The sequence below is a fragment of the Sinocyclocheilus grahami genome, unplaced genomic scaffold (assembly GCF_001515645.1).
Source record: "Sinocyclocheilus grahami isolate Dianchi unplaced genomic scaffold, SAMN03320097.WGS_v1.1 scaffold234.1, whole genome shotgun sequence".
Taxonomy (NCBI): Eukaryota; Metazoa; Chordata; class Actinopteri; order Cypriniformes; family Cyprinidae; genus Sinocyclocheilus; species Sinocyclocheilus grahami.
In genome coordinates this window covers 743,058-770,370 of record NW_015505413.1, presented here as the reverse complement: position 1 = coordinate 770,370, position 27,313 = coordinate 743,058, and the positions used below count along the sequence as shown (strand labels likewise).

The following is a 27,313-nucleotide window of genomic DNA, read 5'->3' as shown; positions in this document are numbered from 1 at the left end:
AATGCATCGATTCACTACAGGAGGCCTTTGTTCATCCCCCGGAGCCATGTGCAGTAGCCCCTCACTGCAGAACAAAGATCCAGGGGGAGGAGTTGGATCCACATCTAGGGGGTGGAGATGGTAGGTTTAGGGATCAGAATTTAAAAAACATTGGTAATTTTTTTTGATTAACTATAAAAAATAACTGACAAAATCAATCACCCATGTTAATTATTTTCATTATTTAACAAAAAATTTAAACTGAATGCTATTCAAATGCTATTTTCATCATTTTGTTTTCATCAAATTATTGTTAAGAAAAAAATATCTGAGAAAATATAATGCTGAAATAAAGTACAGAAAATTACTGTTTAGTTTTTCAGTAACATTCAACCGCAAATACTGCAACCTCCTGTTTTTGCATACAAACTGGAAGATCAAGCATGGCCTATTTCATATAATTTATGAATCAAACGTGATATGAAATATTCTTTAAAATCTTTGAAATTGCATATTGAAACTTATTTTTGCTATTAAATCTCATACGCTCGATACCACTAACAGCCCTGATAGGCTAAATATTGACTTTCGAATGTCGAATATCATTTTTTAATCGCTAATGTGTCCGACAATTAAAACCCAAACATCACGCAAGGTTTCAGCATCACAAAATGTCGATACATACTCAGGCCACATCTCTTCCCTCCCCTCTGATCTGTAAACTTTCAGAAGGTAGGCTGTGCTCTGACTGCCTATGAGGAGAGCAGGAGCAAAACCTGCCAGCCCCTCAATTTTCTCCACTTCCTGTACTCAAGCAACTGCATCCCAAAAGGGGGGAAAAAGTAGCAAATATCCTGCAAACGGTTCTAAATAAGGCGTCCCGACGAACCGCTCGCGCTCGGCGCGTCTGCTGCCGCTTTACTGACCAATCACGAAACTTGCTTTAGACGTTTTTGTTAGTTTACCGATCGTTATTGATTGACTGCACGGAAGGAAACGGCGAACTGGGTTCATATTAGACCGATTTTGACCGCATTGGATAACGAATCTTTAAGAGAACAAGCTTGAAGCAATTTGAAGATATCGAAAGAAGAAGGTTAAGCCGTCAAATGTATTGGAAAAATGAGGCTTTGGCCCCTCTATCAGAGGGAAATCAGTTTCTATCCGAAGGAATTCCCTCAAAACAGGTAAGACTTTTAGCGTATCCTATTCAAGTGTGGACTATAATGCAGTCGTGCTTATTATTATTATCCATTTAACGGCATAGAAAGAAAAACTTCGTTTCACTGGAGAAGCAGCCAACATGTTGCTCGACGTTAAAGTCCTCTAGGCTATATATCATCTCCTGCAGCCTGTGGCATCTTCACCTTAAAGTGATGTCGTGAGAATCAGGATCTGTTCTGAATGGTGTGATTCGCGGTCCATCCTCTTCACATGCCAAGTCTGCAGAGGAAAAATTAGATTTTAATTACTGCCATTAAAAATCAAATGTGCAATTCTTTGGGTGGCCCGTTGCTTTCTCTGATTGGCAGTTGAAATTGACACTCTGGGGTCCTCTTATCGCGAGCATTTCAAGCTATTTGTAATTGCAGGTAGTTTATTTTTTTGCAGCTCCCTGGATTGCGTGGAAATACGATTATGGGAAGAGGCACGGGTTAAGTGTGGGGGAAAAAATCAATCCAAATTTAAATCGCTTCATTAAAACAGGGGCTTTTTGTTTGGAGGCTCTCAATGCACAGTTAAAAGCGTTTTTATTGTATTTGGACGCATATATAGAGCAGGGACCGTGCCTGACATGGAGCACTGTGGCTTGACTGTGTTGTAGGATCTCTCCAGACTCGCACAGCACACCGGGAGCATCGCACGGTCGCGCGATGGTGAGGAGCGATCTCTGCTATAGCTCAGAGAGATTGGCTTTAGCAGAAAACGCCTTCAGACATAACATACCATAACACTCTTTACTGATGTAACCTAATGCAATTTTGTGGATTATTTCAACTTGGATTTGTAAACCGCTTTTATATTATTAGCGTTACAAATGTCACTAAATGTCCAGATGTTTAGAAAGCCTCTTTATTTATATTTAAGTTGACGCGACTATTTCAGGTTTCGATTTTCTTCATCACGAATTCAATTCGAAATGCTCGGGGGAAAGTGCAGCAAATCACTGCTTGCTGTTTAAGTGTTCAGTTTAGATTTTTACATTTTTTTTTTTTTTTACATCAGAAAATTCCTGTCAACCTTCTGAACCTCATACTTTCCAGAGTGTGATATTTATCGCGCTTTTTCCTCTCGCAGTCACAGTCTGACGGAGAATCTCACAGGTCTAATATGGAGAAAGAGGACCCTCGCTCTTCGCCCAGTCCGCCCTCGACGCCGTCCGTCTGCTCGCCCATCTCCTGCGTCTCCTCCGTGCCGTCCACCGGGAAGAACGTGTGCGCGAGCTGCGGCCTCGAGATCCTGGACAGATATCTGCTCAAGGTGCGAGGGCGCGAGTGTGTCATCTGGTGTGATGAATGAACCGACTCTTGTTATATAATATCAGTGTTTGGAGTGCAGCTTTTGACTGACTCTCGCAAAGCTTTTGCGCACACAATTACATAGTTGGAACGATTTAGTAGGCTGTGCGTTGTCTGATTGTTGCTTTTAAAATTATTTAATATTGTTTAATATTAATTATTATTTGTAGTAACTCTCATGTTTGGGGTCTGATACACCGCGGCCAATTTAATAGATCGAAAAATATAGGCTTCTTAAAGTGATCGACTAAATAATTAACATTTGTAATGTTCCTAATCGTATGATAACTGATTCTAAACAAAATTGATGAAACGCTTCAATAAATGTTACATGAGGATACGTATGTTTTGGGTCTCAGAGTCCTCATGTAGCCTGAGGAAATGCACAAATGCTTATTAAAAAAAAAGAAAAACAACAACGCATTTTTGGGGGGGTTTTGTTTTTCTTGTACTTTCTACAATGTTTCTCTTTTTTTGTTTTATTGTTTTGCTGGGGTCAAATCGATCCGAAGCAGAAACGTTACTAAACAGTCATATTTCTGAAAAATGCATGCCAACTTTGATATAACAGATTGGGTTCAGGTTTCTGTAATGTCTGCGTGTGTTTTGGTTTGGTCAGAGGAGCATTATAATAATGTGGGACAAGAGGTTAATTTCGAAATTGCTGTTATTTTTACACATACATAATATAATAAAGTAAATTTCAGCATAACATGATGGATACAAATTATTACGATTTTTTAAATCTACAGATATAGATGTTGATTTTTCATCAAAACAGTTGTCTGTATTTTGCTTTCTAAAAATGACTAGCCGTTTTTAGTGCAGATGTAGACAGTATGGCTGCTTGTTTTTCAGGAAGTGCGTGTGTTGCGCGTGAGGATCATTAGCGCGAGCTCTGAAAACACTGTGTTTTGCTCTTTTGCGGAAACTAATAAAACAGCGCGTGAGTTTATTACAATTTAGTCAGGATGAACGAACTAAGACCCCTTTTTGTGCATTTGCCTTTTCCTCAGCTCTTGTGATCCGAGAGTCTGGGAATATAATCACACTTATTATTTAAATTGTTTCGACAGAATGTTTAAATAAATATTTCTAAGATGCACCTTACATGTGTCGTAAATGTTCCACAGAGAACATGTTTGTAATCCCAAATCTCAGTAATCAACTTTGAAAAATCTATAATTATACATTTCTGGACGGAATATGTTGCATCTTGAATTAACAGTATTAAATTATACTTTTTTTGTTTTGCTTCAAATTCAACAAAATAGGCTACGTGCATGCATCTACATTTATATTTAAACACCTTTGTACACAGCGCAATTCAAATGAAATATTCACAAAATATTCACCAAAGTCATTTTATTTAGTAGCCCGTCATATTTATGTGATTATATATGGCAGTCATTTTGAGACCGTTCATATAAAAACACGTGTGTGCGGTTCGACTTATTAATTTTAATGCAAGTTGACATTCCATTTTACAATACTATGCACGACGAATATTATGAAATGCCTTTGTAAAGAATATGCTAATTTCCTTATTTTCCACTATTATTATATGTTCATATGGGCTGTTCTGTTTGTTCCAGGTTAATAATCTGATCTGGCACGTGAGGTGTCTGGAGTGCTCGGTTTGCAGGACGTCGCTCCGTCAACACAGCAGCTGCTACATCAAAAATAAGGAAATCTTCTGTAAAGTGGATTATTTCAGGTAGGGTAAGTTTTCACTTTCTGTCCTCAGAAATATCAGGAGTGCATATTAACGAAATACTGCTTAATTATTCACTTTTGGTTGAAAATGCGACGCGTGAGTGTTGCGTTTGGGTTTAATGCTAAAAATACGATTTCTTAAAAAAAGTAGCGTTCTAATTCTTACCACAGCAAATACATATAATTATGCAATACGCAGTTTGTAATTTAGTTAATTGTCTAGTGATAAAATCGTTGAAAGAGGCCTTATACAACCATTTAAAAATATTAACAACATCATACAACGTGATATTCATAACATTCGATTTATTAGAAGCATTTCGTATTTGTAGCGAATTTATTCATCAGTTAGAAAATCGTATACTTGTCTTCTCTAAAGCGCCATTAGAACTGCGTTTTATATTATAATAGTAAAACACACAAACAGTTGATCGGAGACCAAAATAGCTTATTGTAAGTAAATATTTTATAATACTTGAATTGGTGTTTCAGTCATTTTAAATATTTTAACCAATTTAGATGTTACCACATGAAGCACTTTTTTTTTTTTTTTTTGCGGTGTGCTTCGGATTATGCAAAAAAAAAAGAAAAAATATTTTACTGTCCACAAAAGGAGATGTCAATAGTAGTAATGAGAGGTCTAAATAGTACTTGATTACTTGATTATTAGTAGAGTTAAATGTGCCAGTATTTCCTTGTATGCGACTGAATAGTGTTAGAAATCAAACACAAGTTACATAATTCAATCTCAGGAGTATCAAGCTCTGGTTAAGACCCAGTAATATGCTGATGGGAAGGCATGGAGTGAGGGAGATCCGACAGGGAAGCTGTGAAATTGCATTGAGGCTAGAAGGGCTGCTATATGGCATGATTGCAGAGCACTCAGCAAGGCCTGTGAATGGCACTGTGATATTGGCCAGCCTTCCCTGCTTATTGCTCGTCAGTGTGAATGACTGGCCCCTTTAAAGTCAATGCTGTGTTGCAGGAGAGGGTTTGTGTTCTACGTTAAGGCCAATAATCTGAAGAGATGCTCCACGAGATGGTGCATCAATGCCTTGATCTTCACTGGTTGTGTTGAGTCTAGGGCGTCAGGATCTCTCTTATGCACGAGTGATTACAAGAGGAAACTCTGAAAGGAATGCAAAAAACGACACAAAATAGACTTTATAGGGGATTATGTTATAGATTTTATTATGGACGAAACCATATTCGGAAGATGGCGAGTTGTGGTTTAGTACAATAGAAATCTGAAATGACGGAAACGCTTTGAGAAATGCTTATTGATGGCAGTTAAATAAAAAGGGCAAGGGCTTTTACAAATTCTTCCAAGTGGTTTAATGTGTATTATTTTATTGGCATTAAATATGCTAACAATATTCACATTTCTTGTAACTGTCCTTAAAACCTTAAGTGTGATTTTCATGTGATTTGTAGCTTGTAGAAAATTAATAAATAACAAAGTTAAATTCTGTTGAATAAAATAAATGCAAATTCCAGTATCCAATTTTTCAGATGTTTAAAATAGCTATATATACATATAAAATTGTATTTTATTGAAAAAAATTAAAGCAGCATTTTATTTTATTAATATAAAATGTTCATGTATTTTTTGTTCCTCTGCAGTTCTGTATGTCAAAACAGCAACCATGGGGGTTTATGTTGGTTTTGGCATAATACAATTCAGCCTCAGATTGAATTTTTTCCCCCTAATTATCCGAGATAATCAGGAAACATAATCAGATATATGGTTAACATTTTTTGACATGGAATCACAGGAACATCCCTGGAAGCGAAATACTGATTGACTCACGTTTGCTTTGAAAAAGAGACAGTAATAGCTCCATGCTTGTGGAGTCGAGTTCAGTGATCTGAAGCACACTGAACATGTGTTTTTCTCCAGTGGCATTGAAACATCTCTCTTGTCAAGTCTTCTGCAAATAGAAGTGTTTCTTAGTATAAGCAGATTTCACCTTTTTTTAGAGTGTTGGTACCCATTTATATATATATTCCATATAAAGAGACTGCGATCATAACTGCTAGTAGTTAGCAGAACGCAGCATTTGACATAATTGCTTGAAACTAATTTTGTACATTTATCTCCACACTCTTTTTGCCAATAACGTTTTTTTATTGGCATTGATGGTTCCATAAAAAACCTTTAACATTCATGGAATCTTTCCATTCCACAAAAGATACTTTATAATGGAAAAAGGTTCTTTAGATTTTTTAAATGTTCTTCACACTGAGAAAAAAATATTTATTTTAAGAACTGTTCGCTGATAGGTTCTTTGAGGAACCAAAAATGGTTCTTTTATGGCATTGCTGCAAAAACCCATTTTGCAACCTTCATTTTTAAGAGTGTATATTTATACAACTGGACATAAATGTATCCGTAAACTGGTTTCAAGTTTAGATGTCAATTATTTGATTTCTTTTTCCATTGACATAATAAGTAGACTTGTGATTGGTGAACCTGTGGCACAAGCTTATGATCGCAATGCCATGTTTGTCTCTGGCAGCTGGATTGTTTTGCTGGTGCTGCACAACACCAATAGAGGACAAGGAGATATGTTTCATTTGTGTTGGTCTCTCATCTGGGCTAGATTGACTGCTGCTCTAATAGAGTGTAATTACAGGAAATCAAAGTGGGTTTGCTGTGTGTGCGAGGGGGGGGGGCAGATCTGGCGGTAAAGGGTCAGAGCGGAGACTGTACCTACACTAAAAAGAAACAGCCACAAAGGCACGAGCATCAGGCCTCACAGGAAGTCAGAGGAGGCTGTTAATCAGAGGAACCAAAGGATAAGGACAGGGTGATGGAGTAAGGCGGTAACCCGAGTGGGTTTGTGCGGAGCTGAGATCGCTAGATTTGGAGGAGATGACGTACTGTAATGGCCATATGCGCATACAGGACTTCTTGTGTTTAAATGCAAACAGAAGTAAACAGAGCTTGTGTCACTCATAACTTGCTGGAGAATGCGGGAAATTATATGAGTGACTGAAATTACGATGACAAAAAATGTTTTTTTTTTTCTGGTTAACAGAGGAAACAATTGCTTCAACATATGTATATGTTTGAGAATAGAAAATAAAGAGAATAATATTTTTTTCTGTGGATGGGTGCTAAGGTGTTGTTAGGTTGTCCGAAATCGCATACTGTCTAGTAGACAAATCCTGTCCTGTGGCCTCATGGGAAAGTAAAGAGTCATCAAATGCGCAATTCAGAAATTTGGTGGAAGTACTACGTCATCCAGTTACTTTTCGCCAATTTTTGAATACTATAAATTAGGACGTACTACTACTGTTTTTCGCATATATAGTATGGAAGTAGGAATTTTCGAATGTGTTAAAGGGACCTGTATGAATTTCTTTCTTCTGTTGAACACAAAATCTTGAAGAATCTTGATAGCCAAACTGTTGATGGTAGCCATTGGCTTTCATAGTATGAAACAAATACTGTGGAAGTCAACTGTTTGCTTAGACACAATCTTCTAAATATCTTCTTTTGTGCTCAACAGAAGAAAGAAATTCATATAGGTTTGGATCAATCACAATGTGGTAGGGCTGCACGATTAATCGAATGCGATTGTCATGCACATCTTGTCAGTAAAGCCGGTTCTGTGATTAGTAGTAAATCTCCATCACCTGCTTTCAGATGGAGCAGCATTTACTACACAGAGCCGTAGTTCACTGACAAGCTACGCAAAATCGCGTTCATAATCACAGACGATATAATCGCGCGATTATGAAATTGAAAAAATCGTTCACGATAATGAAAGCTGTTTGCGTAGCTTCTCAGTGAACTACGGCTCTGTGTAGTAAATGCTGCTCCATCTGAAAGCACGTGAAAATACCACATTTAATAAAGTTTTTACTCCAAACTCACTTCATAAAGTCAGTCGAGTGTTTGAAATAAATCCTTCTGTGAGATGATGTGGCTTCTTACGCAGAATAAGGCACGCAACATATTTCAAAGTATTCCAAGCAGTGATAAAGGCTATGTCGATTAGCACTGCATTATTATATACTTTATTATAATAAAAATTATAATAAGACGAACTAAGATAAGCCATATATTGTCGTAGTCGTGTGTTTATTAGTCACGTTGAATCAATGAAAGCAGTTGAATCTTCTGTTTATTCAGCTGCAGCGGGTTTCTTCTGCGAGGCGTATTTGGAGTTTCAGCGCGAGAGCGCCCTCTGGCCTTTGGATGGAGATTTACTGCTGATCACAGAACCATGCTTTACTGAAAGATACGCATGACAATCGCAGCTTCTGCCTAATCGCGATTTATTGCCTTTGAGATTTCATTTCAATTAATCGTGCAGCCCTACAATGTAGTATGCAAATAAATGCAAAAAAGCAAACAAATCGCATACTATAAATTTGGACGTACAACTTTTTTCATGTACTGTTTTTCGCATACTATATAGTATGGAAGTAGGCACTTTCAACTGCGATAATGGGACTTGCATGAATTTCTTTTAATATTGAACACAAAAGAGGATATTTTGAAGAATGTTGATAACCAAACAGTCGCTGGTAGCCATTGACTTTCGTAGTATGAAAAAATACTGTGGAAGTCAATGGCTACCAGCAACTGTTTGGTCAGACTCATTCTTCAAAATATCTTAAAATTCATAGCAAGAAAGAGAGTAAATGATGAATTTTTTTTATAGATATAAGTCTCTATTATACTTTCTAGATATGGTTGACATATGTCTACCATGTTTCTCGGACAATTTATCGTCCACGCGGTTTTGTTGATGCAAGTGCTAAAAATAGAAAAGCACACCTCAAAAAGTTATAAGATTTGCAGTATTATTTATGCCTGTTGCACAAGCAATGGAATGGGACGAGTTATATACCAAAATTAAATACTCACGATTCAGGGTTTTGAAAAATCACCATGAGCAATAGTAAAAGCGATGCTCGCCGTAGCAAACATCGCTAATGTGTCTCAGCAGTCTCTGAGAGGGAGATTTCCCCCAGATTATAATACTCCGAGAGTATATCAAATTTAATCTACCGAATTTGTACTTCCACAAGCTTCTCTTTTCCAGCCAAAGGTGAATTTCTCCGGCGCTGAGGGAAACGCTTTGCGGCGAGTTATGATCTGCAGGACAGAAATAAATCCAGAATAAGCACAACAACGCACAATCAGACGTGCGGCACATCTGAACAAAAACAAAACCCCCTTAAGATCTTTATGGCTTTTCTGAAAGGTTTTGTGGTAAATGAACTGCCATGACAGATTACTGCTCCGTTCCACAATGTTTCTCCTCTAAACACACGTCTGAAATGCATCATTACTCAAACGTTGTATTCTTTGTCTGGAACGATGCTGTCAGAATATGGTGTGCAGTGTACACAGAAAGCCCTTTGAATGCTTTTTGCAGGCATTAATACGTGAGGCGTGTTTTATGTGTCGATGCTTTACACATAAGTGGACTGTAAATATTTTTGAAGGTTTTTGATTCAGGTTTGTTTTCGCTTCTTGGCTCATCCTGCTCAAGTGACGATTGGCAGAGACAACTTATTATACATACACACAAGTGCCGGTCCAAGTTTCCTGGTTTGTTGAGCCCCGTGGGGCTCCCTGGTGGGCTATGATGTCATTTCCAGTGGATGAACGCCCCGAGGGCCCCACTGCGGGACTTTCGGGGCCGGTGTCATCATTCTTCAGTAGCGTATACAGGGAAAACATGGCTCTCTCGATATCCCGTGTTTCTTTGCAGTCGGAGGAGGTTGTGTGTGACACTTTGTTTACACAAGGGCTCCCAATGACAGAGGTGTAGTGGTGAATGGGGGCTCAGATTCAGGCCAAAAAAGGGCCGTGCCTGGCCATCTGCAGAGCATTAGTCTCTTCTAGTCCTCTCAACACTGGAAACCTCTTTGGTCACCCAAATGTGATGTCTGGGTCAAGAAAAAAAACGGCACGGTCAGCCCCGTCCAGTCAAAATAACGCTTCATTTTAGCAGTTGGTTTGTATCGCTGCAAGGTTGTTTACAGAGTCCTGTTGATCGCAGGATAACAGAAGAGGTGCTATAAGCAACTACACGGCCATACGGCTGCTGAAAATGCAGGGCTGAAGTAAATATGGAATACGTATGTGGTTTACAAATCACACTTGGCTGAGAATGTGATGCTTAACGTAATGTCAGCAGTAACATCAATAACATGCAGCATCTTAACTCCATTTCTGCATCAACTTTGTAGTCTATTATATAATTAGATATAATTGAACAGATAAAAAACAGAATCACAACGTAGTATGCAAATAAATGCAAAAAAGAGAACCAATCGCATTCGCAAATCACATCGATGACTAATGGTGAATGGCACATTTTGTAGCAAAGTCAGTGAATAAATTGTAGAATAAATAAATAAATGATCAAACAGATAGATAGATAGATAGATAGATAGATAATCTTGTATTAAAAAAAGTAGCTCGTTAAACAAAACTAAACTAAAAAAAAAAAGAGAGAAATGATCCAGAGTTCTTAAGTAAGCAGTTTCAGATTAATTTATTGCAGAAAATTCTCTCTATTTTTAAAAATACTTTATATATATATATATAATGTTATATATTATAAGTTAAATATGTTTAATAATATTACCTTATATATTAAACAAATATATAATACTATAAACTAATTATTTCAATATATATGTATTTTTCAATTATTTAAAATATACCTAGTTATATAGTTTAATATTATATAATATATAACTTTATATAATTATATCATATATACTGTATATATATATAATAAAATATAGTGTTTAATATTATATGTCATATATATTAAACAAGGTAATTTATCAACTCCCTGCCTTTATTCATTTACATATGCGTATTAATCATATCTGAAGTCCTTTTCACAAAAGAAAAGGTGGAGGTGGTTTAAAAATAGACAATCTTACATGCATTAAGCACTTTGTTAGATAAAATCAAGAGTTTATGGATCCTATCAGCACAGTTTATCAGCAGACATTTCCTGTCGACCTGCGGCTCAGAGAATTACTAGTGGTTTGTTTGTACTGAGAGTTTTACAGCCGTGTCTGACACGTTTAGCGGTTATCTTTTGGACACGGTTCAGCCTATCTGTATTCTGTCTTCTGCCATGGAGAGCTTTCCGTGGAGAAACAAAATACCTGCTTCGCTGTTAAACTGAATTCAGAAGAAGAAGCAAAATGCACAAATGCTTTTATCATTACACTAGCTTATGGGTTATAATACTAAGCACATGTGTAACATGTTTTATTGTTTATGGGATAAGTATTGATGCCCAAGCCCTTCTCTGTCTCACAGTAGGTTTGGTACAAAGTGTGCCCGCTGTGGCCGGCAGATCTACGCCAGCGATTGGGTACGGCGAGCCAGAGGCAATGCCTACCATCTGGCCTGCTTCGCCTGCTTCTCCTGCAAACGGCAGCTGTCCACAGGCGAGGAGTTCGGGCTGGTGGAGGAGAAAGTACTTTGTCGGATCCATTACGACACAATGGTGGAGAACCTGAAACGGGCCGCTGAGAGCGGTACGTGTGTTTCAGATGCATTTCGCTTTAAATCTCGTTCATCTGAAAAGAGTTTCTAACCATTTTCCCTGGATTTTTACGCAGGAAGCGGACTCACTCTGGAGGGGGCGGTGCCGTCAGAACAGGACAGTCAACCAAAACCGGCCAAAAGGGCACGAACGTCCTTCACTGCAGAACAGCTGCAGGTAAGATGATCAAACACAATGAGGAAGCAAAGCCCTCTTTGTGGTTATGCTTTTGTCTGGTATACATTCAATATTTCAGTTCCATTTAATGTTTTAAACAAATGGAACAGCATTTTACCTTTCACATGGCACTATCAGAAAGCAACCAACCCCTACTGTATCATATTTAAAACAAGGTCTCTAAATAATCAGCATGAACAAAACTTGTTGCTTACAATGTACTACATGCTTTCAGTCGTCTGATGGATCGTTTATACTTTTTTTTAACAAGTAAAAGGCCTTTTAGTATAATCGTAAAAATTTATTTTTGCTTTGAAATCTTTACTGATTTTATAAAGTAAACATTAGAATAATTTATAGTATTAATATTTCAAGATCAACATTTACCGGACTGAAGCAACTTAGGTTTACTTAATTATCCATGTATCATTTTTTAATATGTGTGTATCAATTATGATCCATCAGGCTTTTAAGGAACGTTTATTTGTTCATCTCTCAATCATCATTGTATTACATTGCATTATAAGTTTTGAAACTACAGAGCTTTGATCATCAAGATATTATTTGGCCGATATAGAATGAAAACTGATATCCATATGCATTTTATGTAAGTAGCCTGATATACTGTTATAAAGATCATTGATTTACATTACAAGATAGGAGAATTTCATCTCACTTTTTGGCCATATACATACTGTAACAACACTGCACAAAATTGCATATTTTTGTCCAGTTTGGGCCTCTGAATAAAATTGAGGGTTTTTTTCTCCTTAAGTACGAGCTCCATATTCTCAATACATCATACTTTATGAGCCATAAAAGCCTGATATATCAAATATGATACTCAAAAAAAAAAAAAAAATTGTGTCTAAAGTTTCAATAAACTATATTCAATATTAGATTATTTTTAATGTATGAATTCTTTACAAATATGCACTTCCCCTCAGTAAATGAGCTAATGTTAAGGTGACGCATGCATGCACAGGTAATGCAGGCGCAGTTTGCACAGGACAACAACCCTGACGCTCAGACCCTGCAGAAGTTGGCAGACATGACAGGACTGAGTAGACGAGTCATACAGGTGACAAAAACCTCTTAATGTTTCCTTAATACTTCCATTCCAATCAAATGCATTAAAAGAGACAGCTCGTCTTGACAGCTAGTTGTATTTTCATAGGTTTGGTTTCAAAACTGCAGAGCGAGGCATAAAAAGCACACTCCCCAGCACAGCGGCCCACCTCAAGCTCACCCGCAGGCCCGCATGCCCCCTTCGCTGCCCGACGAGCTGCATTACTCCCCTTTCGGCAGTCCTGAGAGAGCACGCATGGTGGCCCTGCATGGGTACATCGAAAGTGAGTGTCTCCTCAGAGCTGCTGTCATTAAATTCAGTGCCACTTTTCATTCTAATTGAATATATTCTAATCTAATATATTAACGGTAATAATAATATTGAAAATATTTACTTCAATATAAATTACTGTTCAACAGTTCAGAATAATTATGCTTTTTTAATGGTTTTGAAAGAAGTCTCTTCTGCAAGGCTGCATTCATTTGATCAAAAATACAGTAAAACTTTTTTAAATATTTTTTTCAATTTAGAAGAACAGTTTTCTGTTGTAATATATTGTAAAACGTAAGTTATTCCTGTGATGCAAAGCTGAATTTTCAGCATCATTACTCCAGTCTTCAGTGTAACATGATCCTTCAGAAATCATTCTAATATGCTGATTTGATGCTCAAGAAACTTTTTTTTTAATCAATGTTGAAATCAGTTGTGCTGCTTAATATTATCGTGGAAAGTATGATACACTACCATTTAAAAGTTAGTAAGATAAAAAAAAAATATATATATATATATATATATATATATAGATATATATATATATATAAAGTGACAGTGAAGACATTTATGTTACAAAAGATTTCTATTTCAAATAAATTGCTCTTTTGAACTTTCGATTCATCAAAGAGTCTTGAAAAAATGGAATCATTGTTTCCACAGAGATATTAAGCTGTTTTCAACATTGATAATAATCAGAAATGTTTCTTGAGCAGCAAATAATCATTTTAGAATGATTTCTGGAGGATCATGTGACACTGAAGACTGGAGTAATGATGCTGAAAATTCAGCTTTATAATCACAGAAAAAAAACATATTAAAAATATATTCAAATAGAAAGTCGTTATTTTAAATTGTAATAATATTTCACAATCTTTCACTGTATCTTTGTTCAAATAAATGTAATTCTTTTCAAATCATTTAAAAACCTTAATTAAGTACTGATAAACACATATTTTTCAATCCAAACTGGTGGCGTTTTTACTCTGGACTAAAAATATGTAGCAATGAATTAATATAGCTAGAGATTAATATTATGTTGTGTTTATTTTGTTTTGGTTTCACAGGTCATCCGTTCTCGATGCTCACCACACAGAGCCTCCCTCATCAGGCCATGACGTTGCCGCAGCTCCCTCTCAGCCGCTAACGCCCCCGCCTCGCACTGACCCCTGACCCCTTCACCCTGACCTCCTGCTCCAAACCTCTGTCCCCCAGCGCCGACCCCAGAGGTCGGATCTGGCTGAAGGAGAGGGGCACGGTCCCTCTTGCTCTTGACCTCTGAACTCGCAAAGAGAGAGACCGTTTCCTCTCTGGTTTCATTGGACAGGATTTACTCACCTGCATCTAGTCACTCTCGGTTAAGGAAAACCGCATACGTGACCTGTGGATTTAGGACTTTGTCACCAAGACCAGGATCTGGACTTTTGGACAAAAAGAAAAGACTCGAGCACACACTGTAAAAGGCTAGCGCTCTTGGTGCGTCCTCTCTTCTGATAATCTCATCTGACTCTGAATGCAAACAAAAGGAATGTAAAGTTACCAGCATCAGTGTTAAACATTTAGATTGAAAAAGGCAAAAGCACAAAAGATGTGGATGGGAAATAAATGGCATAGAACCAGGTGGTAAGACAAATTTTCTCTCTCTTTTTCCTTGCCGAAATACGCCACGATTGAAATCTGTACTAAGCCACTGAAACGAAGTTATGCCACAGTTCAGTTCACTATTCCTTGCTTTCTTGTTCTAACACCCGTATGCAAAGCATATATGTTTTCTTGGACCTAAAAAGCCAGCAGTCTTGATTTGTCCACAGATTTCACTTTAAAAATAATCGTACATAAAGGACTTACTTAAAGTCCATCATTTAATTGTAAAAATAACTGCAAATTGTTTCTGAAATTGTTTGTCAGCATTCTGTTTTGAAAGCAGATAGTTTTAGAAAAGTGAAATTGTTTCCTTTTAGATTCAGGTAAAATGTTGAATAATCATTTCTATAGTTTAAAAAGATGCCTAAATCTTTGATATCTTTCCCCAATTTGATCATTTTCCAAAATTAATTTCAATAACTGTTGTCCCTGCAGTTTACCCGCGATCATAGACTACAATTGACGTTGATCTTAGTGTGAGACTATTTCAAATCGAAAACAGTGCTCTGAACATTTTCTACAAAAAATGTAAAGAAATATTAAGGATCAAGAAGGGATTATCAATGACAAACAACAGTATTTTGTGCGTAAGATAGAAAGCAAGAGGAAAACTGAGACTGAAAAGAGCACTTGGGTAAAATGTAAAGATAACTACATGTAAAGCAAATGTACATGTAATGTATTTTTATTTAATTAGTGTCCTGACTTTATGTGGGAGACGAAAGTGTCTATGTTTCATTGTTTTCTTCGTACATGTGTGCTGTATATGCCTCAGCTGTGACGAGGGAGCGGGAGTGTTGTATACTTGCTGCAGATACGTTGTATACTAACAGATAGGAGCTGTGTACAGGTCTGAAACCGGGGGAAAAGTCTGAAATTGTAACTTAAATTTGAGAAATGCATTCTTGTGTTCTGAATGGGGGACAAGGCCTCTACATTCTTGTATTTATTATGACAGGTAGCCTGTAAGCACTTTTCCCCACTTCCACATGTCTGTTTTGTAAAAAATAAAATAAAATAATTAACTATTTCTTTGGCTGTGCATCATTAATTAAATATTTCTTGGCTATGCATATTTTTTTAATAAATGCATTTTTTAACAAATAAATGAATTAGTTAAAAAGACTTTTAAAATGATTTTCAAATGTTTTCCAGTGCTTAAAAAAAGCTTATAAAGAATGTATTTGTGTGTGTGTGTGTGTGTGTGTGTGTGTATGTATGTATATATATATTCATATTTCATTATTATTTTTAAGGCACTATTTACATGTGTTAAATACCTTCTTTTTTTTTAAATACTTGTGCTAGCTTGGATGTTATTTCTTAAAGTATAAATATAAATGTTTCATTCAGTACCATGGTATTCCCAGTACAGTATTTTTTGAAAGGAACACTCTTTTATGACATGAAATGCAGATTCTATATCTTACTGCTACAGATTATGATGACAGGATAGGATATTATGACATATTTCAAATATTACAGATCATTTGAAAAGAATATCTAGATGTTTTTTTTGTTGTCACTTTCAGTGGTATTTTTGCCGAGCCCTGGTTAATTTCTGTCTCTGGTATAAATGCATGGGCCAGTGTTGGGTCTGTGTGCACGAGTGAAGCAGGAAGCAATCACAGGCTGATGGAGGAGCTGGCAGACCCTTCACGGGTCAGTGTGTGCAGTAATGACTCCATCACTGATTCCATCGCCATCACATACAGGAATTCCCTGTCAGTCCACATCACAGGAATGATCTCGTATCCCGTGTTCGGTTTTAAAAGACATCATTTTTCACTAGCCTGTCCTCTCTTCACTCAAGCACACACACACACATTTTTTAAACGCAGAAGATTTTGCATCACATTTCCTTCGAGCTGAGCAAGAATCTGACTCCTTCATGTCAATAGAACACTGTATTCAGCTGTTGAATGTTTTCGCAGTATTGGCCATTTGCTTGGGCAGAATACAGCAATGATGTAACAATTTCTTACTCGAGTCTGTACCCAAACCCCACTATTATCTATTCAAACAAAACTGTATAAACTGTATGTAATGACTTTTAAAACCTAAACTCATTTAATGATATTTTATTCTATTGTGGGTTGTTGTGTAGCGGTTCAGTTGAGATTTTGTTTTTCTTTCACTTTTTAAAATAATAATAAAAAAGAAAATAAAGCACATATAGTATGTACATAAACATTTTTAGAAAGCTGCTCAATATAGAATTTTTTTTTTAATTATAGCTTTTGCATATATATATAGGACTTGTATAACTTAATGCAAACTTATGTTTTATTTTTAGTTTTCCATTAAGCATTCATTCATTCACATTATATGATTTCTGTGGGTTGCAGTTTTACAGATGTCAGTGTAGTGGTAATCACTCATTTTTAAATATACATTTTTAAAGTGAAAATATTTTATTTGTAACTCTCAGTTCAGTTTTGGAAAAGAAAACAGGATTGAGAAACGTATTAATGTCACAAAGCTGCATCAATGTGTCATTCATATAAACAATGGCCTGCCTGTGTGTGAGTATCCTCACTTCTCCTCCAGTGTGTTGCCTCTTGGACAGTGGCCAATGAACTCATCCCAGCTCTTCCTGCAGGTCCGCACGACCCACTCGTGTTCTTGGTCGTCTACAAGGACAGATAATACATATTACATATTTCACTCATTTTGATAAGAAAAATTACGTTCCATGTTTATAATAAAAGCATGAAGTCTGCACGCATTGTAAATGGGATACGTGCTATTTTTTTCCTTTCTGATTGTTTGGTCAAAAATCGAGTTCCAAAAGGCATGTGTCAAACTCATTCATATGCGGTTAAGGCAATTTACATTTTTTACGTGCGGGATTAAGACGACAATTATGAAAATTCGCTCTCAGCAGCCTACTTCACGCGACAATCAATCACTCCCTTTTTTTCTTCCCCTTCCCAGAGATGATTCCGCAACCAAAAACAGTGGATAATATACTGCTTTTTTTAAATGGTTAAAACTGAAAGGAGTTGCTAATTGCGGAGCGCGAGGTAGTTCTGCTGCTGGTGCTGAATGTGAGCGCGCAGCTGCACGCACTTGAGCGCTCACCCCCATGAACGTGGCGAACTGGGCCCATTGTTGAGAACAGGTCTTAAGCTCTCTTCTGATTGTCGGTAATTGCACGCGATGGCCCTAAACGGCCTCTCCACGCGCCTCCCGCCACTTCTACCTGGCTCCCGCGCGCGGCAATTGAGACTTTTTTCCAGCACGCGACCGGTCCATTCTGCGACAGCTGCATGCTAACGTCTCACTTCATTCAGTCGCTCCCACCTCACGCTCTCCACATGGAGGTCACACTCGAGAGGAACATTTCATCACTATTTTAAACCAACTAATACCTCCGTGGACGCTTCAACCAATGGCTGATGGACAAGGTCGGTCTACAATTACGTCTGGTAAACGGGTTTTGGTAATTGGACCGAGTTCGCACGGTTATGTTTGCACGAAATTAGCACCTCAGTACTTATTGTTTGCACTTGCTAAATTCATAGGCTAATACAATCCTATTTCATAGCACACGTGTCACTCACATCAAATCTACTGCAAATAAATCATCCTCAGTATCAGTCGTGGAGGGCTGAATGGGTCTGTAAATGATACTTTTGACATGCGATTTACATGACAGTAGTGTTTCAGATTTAACGGCGTAACAGGTAAGTCCACCGTCGACGTCAATTAGCTAACAAAAGCAAGGATCTTATATGTAATACATCTAACACAGCAGTGTGAATCAAGGCTTTCACCTTATTGGAAACAAGCACCACAACAAAATGTATAGGCCAAAATATTATTCCTGCTGGAAAATGAGTTCTTCGTTAACAGGCCACAAATCGCTCTCTATCAACACAAAGTTCTGTCTTCTTGATATCTTCGGGTCAATTCACAATTTCATAAACAGTACAAGTCCTTGGTCCCTTTGTTTAGACAGGGTTCCCACGGTTATGGAAAAATACCAGGGAATGTTAAAATTATGTTTTTCAGTCAGAGAAGTTTTTATTCTATAAAATATTTTGAGTGCAATTTCAATAAAAGGATATTTTAAAATCCTTGTCCAGTAACCACAAATGACTGGAATAGTCTTTCATAAGTCATTCACAATTGCACATTCATTGTGGGAATGCTGTTTAAAGAACTGTCTTAGCCCTCATACTTCCTCAAACTTTGCTGAAATTCATCTCCTTGAATTTCCGTAACCCATATAACCATCTATTTGTTTTCATTACTAATGTTTAGTTTCTTTTTCTTGGCTGTTTTAAATTCTGATTTCCCCTTATCAATTTAATACTTTTTTTCTTGTCTTTTGTCTGCATCTTGTTTTGTTTATGTGGTAATACTTTTTATTCATCATGAGAAAGTACTCCATACAATCCTTTTTTTTTTTTTTTTTACTTTCCCAACATTTGCTTTTTTCCTCTCACATTTATTGCAGTGCCTGTATTTTGTACAAAACATTATTTCTTTGTTTCTAGTAATAATCTGTTTTATGCTTCAGTCGACCCTCTTTTCTTCATACTCATGTTGAGCCCTCACTCAGATGGCCAAACAAATATGATACACAGTCTTACACGATCAAAGCTCAGGAGTCAGAAGGGAAGCGGTAATTGTACCTTGTTAGGAGGTGTTTATCTTAATCCTTACAATACAATCAAAAGGAAAAGTGTTTCCTTCCAGAGCTGCTCTTTTTTTATTAGTGGCTTTAGGATCTCTGGTCATCTGAAATTATTCAAAGGCTTGAGGAGCTGAGTGCATGTATCCTCAACAGCTGGATGATCATCTTCTGACAAAGTTTGATATTACCTTAAAGCAGTGACTTGTGGCTCAGGCCTGGGCTGTTTTCATTGGCGAAGGGATTTTAGAACATGAACCTTTAGCAATTATCAAAGAAGCAGGAAACCACTGCAAACCATATGGCAGTAGAGCTTCTGGCTCAAGTGAAGTTATATGACATGTTGCCAAGGAATAGGCGCTAAAACAAAGAAAAGTAATATTGTTTAAAAAGCATAATCACCATCAAATCCCCAAATATTTAATAGGATAGAGCAATATATTGATTAATGCTAAGCCAAGCAATATTGTTTCTATTTTTCTCTTTTACTAAATTCTTTATACTAACTATTCAGAACAGACAATACAACAGCTAAAACTTTCATAGACTGAATTAGGGATCTGAATCATATCTAGAGACCAGAATATTACAGAAATTTGGGGTGGACTTCTTGTACTTGGGCCAGTAAGTAACCACCTAGCAATGACATAGCAATGCACTAAAAACCACCCAAACACTTTAGTAACCTTATAGCAACCACACACAACATCCATGGTGAATCACCACTCAGAAAACTATAAAAGTCACATTAAGTATGAAAATAAACTGTGGATAGTACTAAATATGGTCTATACATTAGTATGTCTTGACAGGTCAATCAAATTTTAATTACTGTAAATGGAGTGTATCAACCTCCTTCGCTCATTTACACACAGTGTTATTAAAGCTGGTTGTAAACAGGATTTCCAGTCCTATCATAAACTAAACGCCTGCCTCCTACTGCTGGCTTGGCTCCAGGTAGTTTGCTACAACCGAGACAACCTACTCTCTAAAGCCTATAATCCTGCTACCTCTGCTGGGTAAGGCTCATTACAAATGTTGTGTAATGAGAGGGGCTTTATTGACGCCCCCACTCACATTTCAAAGCCTTTCTAGCCAGGAAGGAACCAGTGGAATCATCCCATGTTTTTATAGCAGACTAACCTTATACTTCCCTTCTCTCCAGGAATCTTATAGAGGAAACTGGTGTAATGACAAATAGGTGTGTCATTATGGAATGATTAGGGTAATGTAATTAAAATGAATTTTTAAAATATATTTTTAGAAAAGAAAAGTGCCTGTCCAAAAGATGCCACTGTGATGCAAGTGTATTCTGGGTGGTTATGAGTTGGTTACTTACTGGTCCAAGTCAAAAGAGCCCACCTCCAAAAGAGCACAAGTCTTTACAATGCTCTGAACCCTAGCTACAATTTGGGTACTCATTTAATGCAAGTCGCCAGTTAAGAACTGTAAATCAGATAACAGATTTTAAAATACTAGACATCATACACTGTCAACTTCGTAGCATCATACACTAAACAATTGAAGATCACACACTACCAGACTTTCAAGTCATTCCGAACAAAACAAACTCATGTAGAATTTGGATGCAGCTCCGGGTGGGTAGATGCCAGTATGGCTTGTTCAGATTGCAGCTGGACTTGGAGGTAAGTGACATTAAAAAGGTGAGTCATACACTACATTATGGGCCCTATCATACACCTGGCACAATGCGGTGCCAGGCACGACGCAAGTGTTTTTTGCTAGTTTCAGCCCGACGCAGTTGTCATTTTCATGTCCTGCGCCACGTTGTTTAAATAGCAAATGCATTTGCGCTCATGGGCGTGCTGGTCTGAAAACGAGGTGTGTTCAGGTGCATTACTGGCTCATTGCTATTTTAAGGCAACTGAAATAGACTGCGCCATTGACCAACTAAAACCTGGTCAAAAGTCAATGGCGCAGTATTTTTTTTGTTATTTAAAGGGGTCATATGATGCGATTTCATTTTTTCCTTTCTCTTTGGAGTGTTACAAACTCTTGGTGCATAAAGAAGATCTGTAAAGTTGCAAAGACTAAAGTCTCAAATCCAAAAAGATATTCTTTATAAAAGTTAAGAGTTAGCCACACCTACCTAAAACGGCTCGTTCGAACACGCGCCCACGTATCTACCTCACTATGTGAGAAGATTTGCATAACGCCGCCCAAATGTTCACGCAAAGAAAGAAGGCGTAACTTTTATTCTCGCTGTAGTTTTGTTGCCGCTGCCGCCATGTCCTGAAGACGCTGTATGCTTCGTTGTGAAGCGAAACTACTTTGTTTGGTCTTCCAAAAGAGGACGATATCCGCTTCGTCATGCCTAGAGCTGATCACTGTAAATTGGGCAAAAATTTTGGGCAAACCTTATTTGGTGTATTCTCCTCAACAAGCTGCAAGATCTGAGGTATCATTCATCTCCGCAACATAAACGGTTACACGCCAATGTTGAATACTTGGTGTTAGAGGTTTAGAACAGACAATAGTGAAAGAGCAAATACCACTAACTATGTATTTACTGTTATTTTGGTCATTTAAATGTTTTTTTTGGTCATATAATTTTCACTTTTTTGAAAAGAAAAGCCATATGGCTTTAAACTTGATCAGAGTATGTAGTTACTGTGTTTTGGTCTTGGATACAAGACAAAGAGGAAGAGAATCTGGTTGACTGGGGCAGAACAGGACATATGGAGGAGTCTCCGTCTGCCTCGTGCCCATCTCAAGGGGCAGTCCTAAATTACACGCCAGCAACCGCTGCTTGTAATAACCCTCCCTGACTTCAAATGACCAGTGTGTTGAGATTTTTCAGGGCTTCCTCCCATCTGCTTTTCTTGTGCTCTGCAACCAGCTTCAGAGTTGGCCTGCAGCCTGGGCATTTCCGCAGGCCTTCCTGTCCAGCCTAGGCTGCTGCTGCCTAGGATTGCCACCCCCATCATGCCTACCTCCTGGATCCGACTGTTTCTCTGCCCCACAGCTGTAGTTGGACTTGTCCCTCTTTCCTCTCCTCCCAAAAACATCCTCCCACACGGAACGTGGTTCCTCTTCGTTGGCCTCTTCTGCGTCTGCCGTTTTCAAGCATCCAAAATCATTTTCAGTCAGGTACTTGGGATGACAATTTTTTTTTCCCGAAGAGGACACAAGTTCGAAGGACATTTGCTATACACCACCATTTGCCATCTGAAGTCCTTCAACTGCATTGACCTGCATCTGCACCTACATGGTAAAAACATTTTCTTATATTCCTCACCAGAATTTTATTCAGGTAGTATTACCAGAAGTAATGCTATCAAATCGGTGCTCAGCAAGCTGTCGAGCTATGTTGCCCGTTGTTAATGGCTTCGAATTCCATACGAATCACTAAACAAACTTGATGTATGAAATGTTGATTATTTAATGTAAGTTTCAAGGTGGCATGTTTAAAAGGAGAATAGTTTTAGTGTTTATTATTTACAGCAAAAACATATTTTGATAACTTGATTTGCAGTTAGAAATTTAGGTGCGAAGATTGATACGGGTTGTAACCAAAATCAGCCATTATACTTGTCTTCTTTCTGACGTATTTTAGCCGAATATCAAAGGATGTTTAGCGTAAACACTTATTCAAAATGTTGATTACATGGAATTGACTACCTTGAGCAATTGTATGGCAATCGTGTATGCTGCTTTATTTCACTTCAGAATTCTAGGACCATTCAGTGAATGAAAAAAAATGAAAAAAAAATTAGTTGACTTGAGACATGCAGGATGCGTTTTGTTAGTCAACACTATCAGCAATCTCCTTGTTATCTCTACATTGACAATTCTAGAGTTATTTTGATCAAATGTTTTGTTTGCTGATGTTTTACAGAGGTACCAGTTGGAATTCCTTAGACGACATGCAGCCAGGTCGTCATGGTTAAGTGGGTGTAAAATGACAAAGTCATTCACCTAGGACTAGGACTCTTTTAAAAGGTACACATACCTCCTCACTGGAACGCTTAAAGTGCAGAAAAAATCCTGAACAAATGTTTTTTCACTAAAATGTTTCACTAAATTTGTAAAAATGTAAAAAAAAAAATATATATATATTTTTTTAAATGTTTAATGTTTAATCTCAGGTTGTCATGTTTGTAACTTTTGTTATGTTTGTGTCTGTTTTTTTTTTTTTTTTTTTTTTTCCTGTATGAAATAGTCATGCAAGCTCACAATCAGACTGTGACGAAAGCTTGGGCTGCAGATCGTGTTGCATGTAGTTGCTTTAGACAGTGTTTACCAAATTATGCATCTTACAATACTGGAAAATACTGCAAACTGCCAAATTATTCCCAAGCAAACTTCCATATACAGATACCTGGATATGAGAGCAGGAAAAAAATAGCACAGCAGCAAAAGATGTAAGTCTGACACATTTATCAAAAAAATGCAGATGGAATACATTATCACGTTTTTATACTCAATATGCAATATGTCACATTGAAAATTAATGCAGATAAATCTAAAAGTAAAACTAGCCAACGTGACAGTGCATAGAACATAAATTGATCTTCACAGTGCAACATGACATGCTAGTGTTAATTTTTATGTTTTATGTGCATATTACAAAAGAAACTGCACGAGAAAATATACCATAACACAATATAGGTTACATTTATAGAATGTAATTCCACAACTTGGTTATGATGGTAATTTTATTTTCACAATAAACTAATTATAATATATCGTGCACCTCAACTCGAACTGCAAAAATAAATGATAGAGTCTACACTACTGTTCAAATGTTTGGGGTTGGTAATTTTTTTTTTATGGGTTTGAAAAAACATTTATTTGATCAAAAATACAGGAAAATCTGTTATATTGTGAAATATTACTACAGCTTGAAAAGACTATTATTTTAATATGTAATTTAGTCCTGCGATTCAAAGCTGAATTTTCAGCATTATTACTCCAGCCTTGCAACATGATCCTTCAGAAATCATTCTAAATTCTGCTCAAAAAGCACTTTCTTTGATTAATAGAAAGTAAAAAAAAAAAACATTTATTTTAAATATTTGTTTGTAACATTATAAACGTCTTCACTGTCCCTTTTGTTTAATTTAATACATCCTTGCTAAATAAAAGTATTAATTTCTTTGAAAAAAAAATCCTACTGACCCCAAACGTTTGAACGGTTGTGTAATTATTTACTTATTTACTATAAAATATTAATTTATTTTAATATATATATATATAATGGCTATATATGGGCTTGTAGCCCAAAATATATACAAACATATAGATACATTAAATAAATTAATTTAGGTAACAAAGGAATTATTATTAATTCCACAATTTTCTACTCAATTACATATCTTGGTCTTGTGCTGATAGGGGGTTCTGTCCTCCTATCTATAAAGCTGACATAATGAATTCATCTCAAATCAGAGATCCCACATCGGGCACTGGGAAATGTGTTTTACATTTTCCTTGAAAACAATTCAAATGACAACAGCACAGAGGCATGTCTGCCCGAGAGAAAAGACCTACAGATGAGTTATCTTACAATCTCACTGCTCAGTCTTTAGCTCTACACTATCTACATGCATTTAGCTAATCCATTTATGCTACTCTAATGCTTGTGGTCTTATGCGTTCCAGGTGGAAAGACCAAAGGCAAATGTTTGCTAAAAGGTACTTCAGATCCGAAAAGGATTGAACTAAGAAATATATTGAGATTTCGTGGATTTCATGGAACATTGTGTAGGAAATTGTGAATGACTTGCTAACACACACACACACTCACACTCACAGACTAAAACTTGCTCTGGCACTGCATGACGCATTCTCTTACCTGCGTTCCTGAGAAAATTGCCATCATAGTCTTTGACGACTCTAGTGCTGGGATCATAAAAGCCATCGCCGCTGTCATAGCAACCATCAGGGATGGCCCGCGGGGGGTCCCGATCAGTTAACTGGGATTCTCCTATTCAAAGACACGGTCAGACTTATTTTCTTTCTTATAATTTTAGAGAATCGTGCTGCTTAGCTGTAAATGATCACACACAATAATTCCAATAATTTCAACCATACCTGCTGGTTTGAGGCCATTACACCTCTCCGAGTAGAACCGCCTGTCTTTGCCATCACAGTAATCCCAGTCGGTCTCTTTATACTCCAGGCCATCAGAAAATGTGTACTTCCCCTATGTGTAACAAAAACATTTAGTCCAAGCATTTACTTAATGCACATTTAAAAATGTCATTGCATTAAATACAAAATATCAAATCAAGTGTCATCTGTTCAAATGCACTCAATAGCAAAGTAACCACATGTGTAGCTCATTACATCAACTATCAACATGACCCATTAAATGTTTACAACCAGAAAGTGTTACAAATTACAATACTTTTTGTCTTCTGATTTTGATCAGTATATATATTATTTTATTGTTAATTTTTTAGAATATATTTTCGATACGTTGTTTGTTAGATATATACAAATATACCGCGTTATTAACATGATTATTATTATTAGCATTAGGAGGGAAATACCTCTTTGCATATTCCTTTCTCCCAAGTTCCCTCATATTTGCTTCCGTTGGGGAAATACAGCACTCCTTTCCCATGGAACATGCCGTCTTTCATCTCTCCGACATATCTGGTGTGAGTGGGAAGTGTGTATTCGCCCGTCCCCTCCATCCTTTGAAAAACATGTGATGAGAGGAAATTAGACCGTTTAATTGACTTCTTCCTTATTCTTAAAATGACTGTATCTTTAGAATCACAATAGTACTGCTAAACTGATTGTGAAAAGTATTGTTATATTATACATTATTGTTTTTGTTACTTAAAACATAATGAGTCATATTTAAAATATGGCATGACACTTGATTAGTCAGTCATGAAAAACAATTCAAATATTCAGGAAATCACATATAAAAGACATAATTCCATAACCTTACAATTCATTAAATAATATGAAATAGTTTAACTTTATATTATTTTATGCATTTAAAATGTATATAAAGATATTTAATGTGCCAGATGCCTGAAAGAATCATAGTGCCCTTATTTGGTCTAGCACTTATTACATTTAAAGTTATTTATATATTATTCACTTTGTTTTATGAATGTGATATGTATGTATATGTAATATATAAATGTATTTGTGAAGACCTTTCAATTCAGTTAGCTTTATTGGCAGGACAAAAGCACATTTTGCATTGCCAAAGCATAGGAAAAGAGAACATATACAACAGTGTCATTTGGAACAATATAGCAACTGAAATAGCATTTGAACAAGTAATACTGCAAGAATCCTTTCTCTCTCTAGCTTTGCTCATGAAGGTATCATTAAAAACGGGACACATCGTATACAATATTACATATAACAAGTGTATGGCACTCCCATAAACGTAGATTCAAGTGATAGGGCATATAAATGTCATCAGCTATCATTAACAGCTCATTTACCTGCCATTATTGTAATCTCCATCATAACTGCTTCCCATAAACTCCATGTTGAGCAACAGCGAAGCAAGAGCGTGATACTGTTTCCATAGAAACACAACCGAGACGATACATATTTAATGGTAACACTCCTCTGGGACAGATGCCACGGTCATGCATGAATAAGCGATAGAATAAATGATAAATAATCATCTCAGAGCCAGGCAAATGTTTTGAAAAGTAGTGCCATAACTTTGCGTTCTGTTTGGAGCCAAGATGGCGCTACAGCGTCTCAGTTTCCACACGCATGACGTCATCGAGAGGCGCCCGTAATTCTTCGCG

The 27,313-nt window shown here is 36.9% G+C and overlaps 2 protein-coding genes across 3 annotated transcripts; one reads left to right on the top strand and one right to left on the bottom strand.

The window, feature by feature from the left end:
- The first annotated feature begins 1,079 nt into the window (after nt 1-1,079).
- On the top strand, nt 1,080-15,097 carry LOC107597616 (LIM/homeobox protein Lhx6-like). Its single transcript, XM_016288765.1, has 8 exons — nt 1,080-1,166; nt 2,278-2,460; nt 4,094-4,215; nt 11,527-11,747; nt 11,832-11,932; nt 12,918-13,013; nt 13,110-13,284; nt 14,339-15,097. Exons 1-8 carry the CDS (start codon nt 1,089-1,091, stop codon nt 14,416-14,418), a joined length of 1,056 nt encoding a protein of 351 aa, XP_016144251.1. The 5' UTR covers nt 1,080-1,088; the 3' UTR covers nt 14,419-15,097.
- On the bottom strand, nt 1,317-27,313 carry morn5 (MORN repeat containing 5). Of its 2 annotated transcripts, XM_016288766.1 has the most exons (6): nt 26,996-27,313; nt 26,075-26,222; nt 25,614-25,725; nt 25,375-25,506; nt 17,455-17,548; nt 1,317-1,422 (listed from the first exon to the last, which is right to left on the bottom strand). In XM_016288766.1, exons 1-6 carry the CDS (start codon nt 27,040-27,042, stop codon nt 1,410-1,412), a joined length of 546 nt encoding a protein of 181 aa, XP_016144252.1. In that variant the 5' UTR covers nt 27,043-27,313; the 3' UTR covers nt 1,317-1,409. The 2 variants fall into 2 exon arrangements, with proteins under 2 accessions (XP_016144252.1, XP_016144253.1); XM_016288767.1 differs by lacking the exon at nt 1,317-1,422 and having other exon boundaries at nt 17,263-17,548.